The sequence below is a fragment of the Alnus glutinosa genome, chromosome 11, assembly GCF_958979055.1.
Source record: "Alnus glutinosa chromosome 11, dhAlnGlut1.1, whole genome shotgun sequence".
NCBI lineage: Eukaryota > Viridiplantae > Streptophyta > Magnoliopsida > Fagales > Betulaceae > Alnus > Alnus glutinosa.
The window spans coordinates 22,828,143-22,838,032 of record NC_084896.1 but is presented as its reverse complement, the minus strand read 5'-3'; the positions used below and the strand labels follow the sequence as shown (position 1 = coordinate 22,838,032).

The following is a 9,890-nucleotide window of genomic DNA, read 5'->3' as shown; positions in this document are numbered from 1 at the left end:
ACAATAATTTGCTCGTATATTAAATGAGATATACTTGTATAAATTCGGTTCAAATAAAGCTCGTGAACTTGGTTTGTGTAAGTTCGACTCGACTCGTTCAGCTCTAATCGTTAGTTCGCTCGTGTATATATGTGTATAAAAATAATCTTTGTAAATATAAGATTCTATAATTGTAGTGTATAAATATTAATATAGTAAGCATAATATATGTATTACTACAAACGTTCCCTTTAAAATGTGAAATATAGATTAAAGTTCAACTTATACTGAATTTTAATATTAATTATTTTTTTTGAAGTAAAAAATATTACAAAACTCCAATCGAGCTCGATTTGAGGCTCGACTTTGTTAAGTTAGTCAAGTTCGAACTCGGTTAGGTTCTTAACAAGTCGAATTCGAGCAACCCTTCAAAATTCAACTCGAGCTCGAGTCGAGTTTGAACCCCTATACTATGCATTCGACTCTAGCTCAATTGGAGGATAAACTTATTTTCGACCCAAGCTTGAATTCGGCTAGACTCTTAACAAACTAAATTCAAACTATCCTTCAAAAATCGACTCAAGCTTGAGCCAAGTTCGAGCCCATATTCTATGTATTAGAGCCGAAACCGACAGCCCCAAACTCAGCTCGGCTTTGAATTCAACTCTCCCCACACTAAGAAAAAAAAAAAAGAAATTAAGCAGAAACAAAGGGCAAAATAGGAAAAACGTAAAAATCAGAAGCGAAGCTTCCAAACGCTCTTTGCCCTCCACCCCTTCACAGTCTTATATATACCAACTTCGCTCATTCTCTCAAAATACTCAATCAGTCAATCTTCTCCCTCTCTCTCCCTCTCTCTCTCTGTTTCTCTGTGCAAACTGAATTTTCTCTATAAAATCCGTCAACAAATATATGAATACACGCGCGTCTACATATATCTCTCTTTCAGTCTTTCTATATATACAGAGAGGGAGACAGAGACAGACAGAGGGAAATCTCTCTCTCTGAGAAGGTAGAGTAGAGAGAGCAGGGAAAGCAAAACAATTCCCTTGGAATTGGAATTGGAATCCGCCGCCCGAGGCATTTCATTTTCCCATTTTGTCGTTTCGATTCGTTTTCATTGAACATTCCGCTCCCAAACCCGTAATAAAAGAAAAGGCAAAAACCCCTCAAACTCTTGGACAAAACGAACAGGGGCAGAACGAGACAACGCGGAGAAAGGAAAACGAATACCGATTCCCGGTTTGATCTCTGGGATTAGGGGTTTTTGTCCGTGGGCATGAGGTTGAACGGCGAAATGGGAGAGGAGGAGGAGGAGGAGATCGGCGTGGCTGATAAACTCGTCGTCGGCTACGCCTTGACCTCCAAGAAGAAGAAGAGCTTCTTGCAGCAAAAGCTTCTCTGCCTCGCTCAGTAAAATCTCACTCATACCGTTTCCTTTCCATCTATACCATCGAAATTCACGAGTTTTGTGCAGTTCTTGATGATTCCCTTTTATCGCATTGAAATTTGCTATTTCTGTCATATATAAATATCAATACATATTTGTATGTGTACGTCCGTGTGTATTTGGGAGTCCAAGGTTCAGCTATTCAAATTTCGTTACGTGGGGTGTTTCCCCAAAGATTTGGGTGTTTGTTTTTTAGTTTTTATTTGTTTCGGGTGCTTTTGGGTAAAAGCGGCTTTTGCAGTGGTGGTTGTCTTTGTCGATAGTGGCGAGATGCGATCACTTTCGCTAATCGATCTTTGGCAACTGTTTGGATTGACTTATCTTATCGGCTTCACTTCTGGGTATCTGGAATCTATTGGTCTTTTTTTCCATTTGTTTTTTCAAATGAATTGGAATATTCTACCATAATATGCCTTTCGGATTAGTCCACAAATTACGAACCACAAGCCAATTCCTGTTGCCGTGCTCTATAGTTTATGTGATTATTCTTTTATATAATTTAGTTGTTTCCTGTGGAATCTTGGCTTTTCCTTATCAACAATGGTCATTTTCCAATGTGTCCCAAGACTTTCTGCAATTTATATTTTCTGTGATGTATTAACTGCTAGGACTATCAGCTTTTGTTCCCTACCAATGGAATCTGTATGAGGAAATTGTTTAATATTTACTAGGACTACAACTTGTGTTCCCTACCAATGGAATCTGTATGAGGAAATTGTTAAATATTTTTTTGATGAATAATAATTTATTAGAAGAAGCAAAGCTCTCATACATGAAAAGTATACAAGAGAAGCAACTTCATAAATATTTAATCAGGCACTCATGTTTGTATAGGTAGGAACTTGTGTTGTGTATGGTAGTTAGACCCTTGACGTCTGTCAGCAGCTTGGAGATTCACCTGGAATTATTTTATTCTGACCATTAGACACATACACACACACACATCGTAGTTATTCCTTTGATATTGCATTGGAAATTAGCATGGCCAAACATTACTTACAAGCTCGTTTCTGTTTGTTTACTTGATTTGAGTCCCTCAAAATGTTTAAATAGCTTAGCTCTGGTTTGTTGCTTTTAGCTTTGGCATTTTCGTTAGTGGCAACACTTTGATGGCTATCTGATCTGAAATGCTTTGTCCCGTTTTCTTAATTATGTGTGATCTCTTTTAGCTAGGTAGAAGCTACAATATTTAAATTTCTTTGTTGGGTACGTTTTGGAGGAAGGGAGCTTTTATCCGTTTGATGACTAAAGTTCCCAGACTGTTCTCCGACCAATAAAATGTTGTTATTTGTGCTGCAGGAATAAGGGGATATCTTTTGTAGCCATTGATTTAAAGAGGCCTCTGTCAGATCAAGGTCCTTTTGATGTTGTTTTGCATAAGGTTAGTAATGATTTCTTTTGGAACTCCTCTTGTTGTTCCACTTTGTGAAGTTTCTTTGGGTTTCTTGTAGTTTTGTTGGTTGTCTATGGTGTTTTGACTATAAGCTGGTGACCAGTCCATTGCTTTGCCTTTTTTCTTTTAATGTGGATAATACATATTTAGCACTCAAGTAAATGTCTCACAAGCCTTATGTTCCTTCCAGTTGTCAGGAAAGGACTGGTGCGAGGTTATTGAGGTTCGTCCATCTATACCCATCGATACTGAATATTTTAAATTGAGACATCGTAGCAGGAATTGAACCTGTGATACTGCAGTTTCTTGATATACAAGTTTTGGTATGAAGTAAATAGATGCAATCTATTCATGCTGGAGATTGAGTATCAACTAAAGGGTGACTGGTTGAACAACCAGATTTTATGACCCTCAACGCTAATTTGTGTCTGCTATAAATTGCAGAATTCTCTCTCTCCTCTTCATGAATCATGATCATATAGTTGAATCAGTGCCCATGGATCCAAGGGGATTTTACTTTCTAATGATCAATCTAGATAACTTATTTAGGCATTGGTGAGCTTGGTTGCAAAGCTTTTCTTACACTTCTGAAGTTATAAGGTTATTCTTGACTTAGTTGGACTAGAATGTTTTGTAAACGTAATTTTTTTGGTCATAATATTCGTTTTTCCAGTCAATTAAATGTGTAATTTGAATAGTTTGACTTAGTAAGCAAGATAACTAACTCAATCCTCTAAGTTCCTATACGTAATAGTTAAAATTTCACAAAGGAAGTAAAAATTGAGTAAACATGGCTCAGCGGCTGCCAAAATGTGTTCTTCATTAAATTGACATGCCTATTGAAAGGATATCTTTGACCCTCGTTCTATTTCCTTCCTTTACCTTAATTAGTCTAATGGAATTATATGATATTTAATAGTGGGCTTTTACGTGCATAACATGTACTTGTCTTGGCTTCAGTATTACAGAGAATAATGTTAGAATTTCATGCTTGATTTTCTGCTTATGCATTTTTATATATTGATATCTAATGATTTCTTTAATATTTCTATTCACGTTTCTTGGTGATTGAATTGTTGAAGATAGATTTTGATTGTATTATGTATCTATTTTTTATTTTTTATTTTTAAAAAAAAGAGAAAGAAAAAGAAAAAAAGCCACAAGCTGTTTCGGGTTTGCTTTATCCTTTTCAAGCAGTGCATTTCATTATTCAATCCAAGGAGAAGTTATCTGCAATTGGTCAATAGTATAATTAAGTCACTCATAGTATAACTGTCTCATATGCCTGCCTCTCCTTTTTCCAAAGGTTCTGGCATTCTATCTAGAGGGACTTTCTGAGGTTTATGATCGTAGAGGATGGTCCATTGTGATAACCTTCTGCCTGATCTGCTGTCTGGATTGAGTTTAGAAGGGTTTTCTTTCTATTCATTATAAGTAGATTTTTACTTATCAAAAAAAAAAAAAAAAAAAAAATTTATAATGTCCCTTAATCTTGGTATGATTAGGTATTGCCTTGACTCTTGCTGTATAAGTCAATTTCTTGATTTGAATATAGTTGAATAGGTGAACAGTGTAAAAGATTTTATACGCATATGGCGATCACCCTTGCTTGATAAAATTAGCCTTACTGTTACTGGAATTAATTTGAATGGTCTGTTCATAAAAAATAAAAAAAAAAAAAATGGTTGACTGCTTAGTTTTGCTAGACACCCTTGACAACTCAAATCGACCACAACCTCATCTTAGAAGCTGTAGGTTGGCTGTACTTAGTTCCAATGCTGATTCTCTGCATAATTTTGTTTCTTTCTCCTTCAGATGACATACAGTTTGTAGGAGCCCTTTTTATTGTCTGGCAGATCACTTGCGCAATTAGGAATTAGATAATGTGATTATTTTTAATTGACGAAAATATTTATACATCTCTTTGCTTTTTCAATCTGATAACATTCTTAAAATTGTGTTTGACTTGTATACCTAAGCTCAAGAATGTATTGTCTTCTATTCTTGAAATAGGGATCATCAATCCATCAAGGCTTTTAGAGAATGAGAAGTGCCTTTAGCCATTTTTCTATAGGGAATGAAGACATCTATATATCATTTAGGTGTCCTTTTCCACAATCCAATTTCTCTTGCAGTGCTGATGTATTCATGAACAAGTCAAAAACAAGTGACTGGGAAATTATATATATATATATATAAAGTGGATCAGTTAAAGTGCTCAGGTTGAAGACTAATTTTGGCTTTGGAAGATGATAAAGTACTTTTGAAAGGGAGGAGCCACTTTGTCTCTCCTTGAAAGGGGCTTGCTTATCAGGGACATAGGTGCCTTTCTAATCTCTTAAAAGAACCTTCTCCATTATCTGGATCTACAATCCCCTTAAATGATATCCCAAATGGCTTGAGAATGGACATCTCAAATAGTAGCTCAAATTCCTAGCAAACAATTGCCAAGGCCTTTGATCCAAAATTTTCACTGCCTGACAATATCTATGAAGGATGTCGGCAACAAGTGAAAAATAGCAGAGAGAGAATCTTGTCGCACCAACTCGGAAAGGCAAGGCTCACATGATGTAGTGTTCAGTGCCTCGTGGGTCTTAGGTCTTTTGGAGTTTTGGGATTTTAGTGTCTCGCGGGTTTGTTGGGTCTCTTTCTTTTTGGGTTGGTTTAGTTGCTCCCTTGTATACTTCCTATAGACTTAGGGGCGTATTTACGTTTTTTTAATAAAATTTATTACTTAAAAAAAAAAAAAAAACTCTTGCTAGAGTGTCAATTCACATAATTATTTGTTAAGTTCATTTTTTTTTTCTTCTTTTGGAGTCTTGACTAAATTACCTGACAAAGAATCTCTTCATTTAAGGTCCATCGTAAAGTTACGGGCACCATGCAGGATCTGTTGACCATTTAAAAGATATAGGAAGAGGGGGCAAGATACTTCATTGCTTACGTAACATGAGTAGAGTGAGCATTGAATAAATTTCTGTAGATGCTTCTCTCCAACTAAATGACTTATACAAAAGCTGTTTCATTGACTATTTCAAGGTGTCTTATTACCTTGACCTTCCTCTTGCTGCTGTAGAATCTTGGAGACCATGAACATTGAATTCAGGGCTGACTGATTTTTACAGAATTGTAATGTTATGCTCAAAATTTTGCTATTCTTGTCTTGAAATTTGTTTGAAACGCAGATCAAAACGCCTCAATCATTCTCCAGGAATCTGGACAGAAATATTCTATCCATTGTGGTTCTAGATCTGTAGAGAAAATGTTCTCCCTGACTTTAAATTGAGTATAACTGGTTCAAGTTCAGTATTTTTCAAGCTAAATCTTCATAATTGGGCACACTAGTAAATTCCTTCGAATATATTATCTATGCCAAAAAAACAAAAAGAGCTGGTTGACAGCTATTAACCCAATAATGTGGTGGTATAGGTATTAAAATTTTCGGGCATTAAATTTGTGTCTTATTGACTACCAGTGGCTGGAATATGACTGATTCCTTGCAATTAACATTTAAATTCAGTAATTTTATTGTTATTATAATAATTTGGTTAAGATTTGTTGTGTCGGTAAAGTGGGGCTTATTTTTCCCTTATCCGTTTCCTTTTCCCTTTTGAAGGAATACAGGCAAAAACATCCTGAAGTAGCAGTCCTTGATCCTCCAGATGGGATACAACATCTACACAATCGCCAGTCCATGCTTCAGGATGTGGCAGATCTAAACTTGTCTGACTGCCATGGTAATGTTCTTACTACTCTTCTTGTGAACTGAATTTTCCCCCCTTTCTAAGCCTGTTCGTTATATTTTTTCTTCAAATTGTTGATCATATTTGGTCAGTGATTTTGACTAATTTTTGCATGACTATTAATTGTTATTTTAGGCAAGGTTGGTGTTCCAAGGCAGTTGGTCATTACAAAAGATCCATCTTCTATTCCTTATGAAGTTACTAAAGCTGGGCTAAAGTTGCCACTGGGTGTGTTTCGTTTTTTTTTTTTTTTCCTTTTCTTTTTAATTTTCCTTTTTTTTTTTTTTGGGGGGGGGGGGGGGGTATAGAGAAAGTGGAGGGGGGATTTGTGTCCTAACTTTGATTCAGATTAATTGTACTTTAATAATTATTTGTGTCCTAATGTCGATTTTTTTTTTTTTTTTTTTTTTTTAAAAAAAAAAAAAAATAAAAAAATCTTTCCCTTGTTTAATTATATTTCAGTGGCAAAACCTTTAGTTGTGGATGGAAGTGCCAAGTCACATGAACTATTTCTTGCTTATGATCAATTCTCCCTAACAGAACTTGAACCTCCTTTGGTTCTCCAGGAGTTTGTTAACCATGGTATATGTTTGCAATTATGCATGAACGTCTTCCTTTCCATTCTAGCCACTATAAATAATGTTATTTGAAACTAATTTTTTACTGCTTTATTATAGGTGCCATCCTCTTCAAAGTTTATATTGTTGGGGAAACCATAAAGGTTGTGAGGCGTTTCTCTCTACCTAATGTTAGTAAATGTGAGCTAGAAAAAGTTTCTGGTGTGTGCCGTCTCCCAAGGGTTTCATCTGCTTCAGCTTCAGCAGATGATGCAGATTTGGAGCCTGGTGTTGCTGGTGAGATTACTTCTTTTTTTTTCTTCCCAAGAAATATTTTGGCATCAACTCGTTTGATTGCCTATTTTAACTACATTTTTATTTTTGGTGTAATCACTCAATATGTGTTGTTTCTTTTAACTATTAATTAATGTTCAATGGGTCGGTTCTAACTAACCAAAAATGTGATTCAATGCATTATCAAGTGACACTGAATGGGGTTGTGGTTGATCCCCAAGTTCACTCTGTTTTGGTTTATATGTAGAGCAGTTTCATATTAATGCATCAAATTTATGGTCTTTATTCAGTTAAATGAATTTAAATCGCTGAAGCACGCAAAGAGCTGCCTCAGAAGTTGGTTGGCCTTGGCAGCTCTCATCACTTTATGTAATATTGTAATGCAGAACATCCTCCACGGCCTCTGCTGGAGAAGCTTGCAAGGGGGCTCCGTCGTCGACTGGTAAGTTTTCTTGGCTCAACTTATTGTTATTTGTAGCACTAGTGACATAAATAGGTCATATGATATATTTTCCTTAACTATATTGTGCTATATTTTCTAGGGTCTCCGGCTGTTCAACATAGATATGATCCGAGAGCATGGAACCAGAGATGTCTTTTATGTGATTGACATCAACTACTTTCCGGGCAAGTATAACCTGTTTGTATTGAAGTCAAATTTACTAGAATTGAAATGTAATCAACCTATAACCTTTTTGAATCTGTTGCCTTTGAATTGAACTGGTCACTCTCTCACTGTGTTTGCATGTGTTCGTGCACAAGTGCACACTTCATGTTTATTCTGGGAATGGCATAGTTTTGCTGTAAAATCGGAATTGACTAGAATGGGAGGGTATTTGAATAATTAAACTTGCTCCAGGTTAATGCAAAACACTATGTATAATAACATCAGATCATTTCCATTCTTAGTTTTGAAAAGCATCCCTCTCCATTCCCACATTCTCAATTATGTTTTTAATAGGGCTGAAGAGACCCGTTTTATGACTTCATATCCCCATTAATACTCAACCGGTTGTATTCCTTTCTTCTTGGGCAGTCAAATACTAGAGAGCAAAATGCTATAGTTTCTTTTAGCTCTTTACTGAAATAAAATGATAAGAAGGTAATTTTGATGTTTCTCCATTCAAAAGTTCTGCTGTTGGTGATTTTAAGGCATGAGATACATCTTACACTGGACCAAATGCCAATCATTTCTTTTCATCCAAATTCTTTATAGAAGGTAATCACCTGCATATACCCATACCTGGCGGTTGACTGGAGTATGTTCACTGGTTGGACTAGTCCATAGCTAGGCCAGTGACACTGTTCATGAGTTCAGCTAAGCCTTTTTATTTTGGATATGGAAGCCCAGCTGAATTTTCCGTGTGTTTTTTCTCTAATGTACTTTGCAGTTAAACACAGGATGTAAAGACATCAACCCCCACCCCCAGGATGTATTAAAGCAAATGGAAATCTGTGTGTCTCACACGAATTCATGAAAAGTCACTGTTGTCTGTATATCCATCTGTTTGCCAAGATTGCCTTACAGTCTGTGGTGGTTGAACAAGCTTCTTATAACCTCTGCAGGGTATGGGAAAGTGCCAGACTACGAACACATATTTACAGATTTCCTTCTGAGCCTAGCGCAGAGCAAGTATACGAAGAGACCTGCTACTTAACAATTGGAAGTAGATATATCCATTGTCCATGATGTTTGTTGCAGGTGTGCTCCATGGAAATTGAAGAACACTCAAATCTAGTTTTTACGTCTGTACTAACTGACTGGTACGAAATGTCCTTTGCTCAAGCCACTACCATGTATAAAAGGTTCTCAAGGCTATCTAAGCTATTTATATTTCTGATACTCCATGCTGTTTCTAGGCCAAATGAGCAAATGTCTGGTGTCCATGTGTCCTCATAAACTTGCATTTGAGACAAATCACCACTTCCCAATCTGTATGGGGCACTGACCGATTCTCTCTTCTCGTAAAGGATTCAACCTGGTTGCCTTCCCTGACGGAAATTTTCTACATACCGAATCAAGTAAAAGAAGCGAAGCTTGACACTACAAATACCCTTCCGCTGTTTTTTAATTTTTTTTTAGTAGTTTTTGTAATTCCTTTTGTTTGTTCGTTGTTCTTTTCTTTTCCTTATCTTTTGGCTCCTGTTATTGCTATTAGCTTCGGGTTATAGACTTGCAAATCTTTATAGAAATGCCTTTTGTTCTTGATTTTAAATGTGGTTGCCAATTGCTTGTGCATTATTCCTTTGGTATTTCTTATAATTTTATCTTGTCTCAGATAGTTTTCTTCTGGAGCTTTTGAGTTAAAGAATATGGTATTATTTTCTGCAGCTTCGAGCTAAAGAATCAGTAATGAAACTAAGCAGTTGCCTGCTGCACATGAATTTTGAATTCTCTGGAATGTATTGTTGGGCCATTTAATCGTTTTGAGAAATGGTCAATTATCGTTCTGTATGGTCTCAAACGGTCCTTT

The 9,890-nt window shown here is 36.1% G+C and overlaps 1 protein-coding gene across 7 annotated transcripts; it reads left to right on the top strand.

Annotated features, from left to right (window-relative positions):
* The first annotated feature begins 806 nt into the window (after positions 1–806).
* Positions 807–9,632, top strand: LOC133881998 (inositol-tetrakisphosphate 1-kinase 4-like). Of its 7 annotated transcripts, none has more exons than XM_062321082.1 (11): positions 807–1,392; positions 2,729–2,810; positions 3,013–3,045; positions 6,439–6,559; positions 6,701–6,793; positions 7,028–7,147; positions 7,243–7,419; positions 7,803–7,858; positions 7,959–8,035; positions 8,975–9,180; positions 9,277–9,632. In XM_062321082.1, exons 1-10 carry the CDS (start codon positions 1,259–1,261, stop codon positions 9,072–9,074), a joined length of 993 nt encoding a protein of 330 aa, XP_062177066.1. In that variant the 5' UTR covers positions 807–1,258; the 3' UTR covers positions 9,075–9,180; positions 9,277–9,632. The 7 variants fall into 7 exon arrangements, with proteins under 7 accessions (XP_062177066.1, XP_062177063.1, XP_062177064.1 ...); XM_062321079.1 differs by having other exon boundaries at positions 1,251–1,770; XM_062321084.1 differs by lacking the exon at positions 807–1,392 and adding an exon at positions 1,802–2,602.
* Positions 9,633–9,890: the final 258 nt, after the last annotated feature.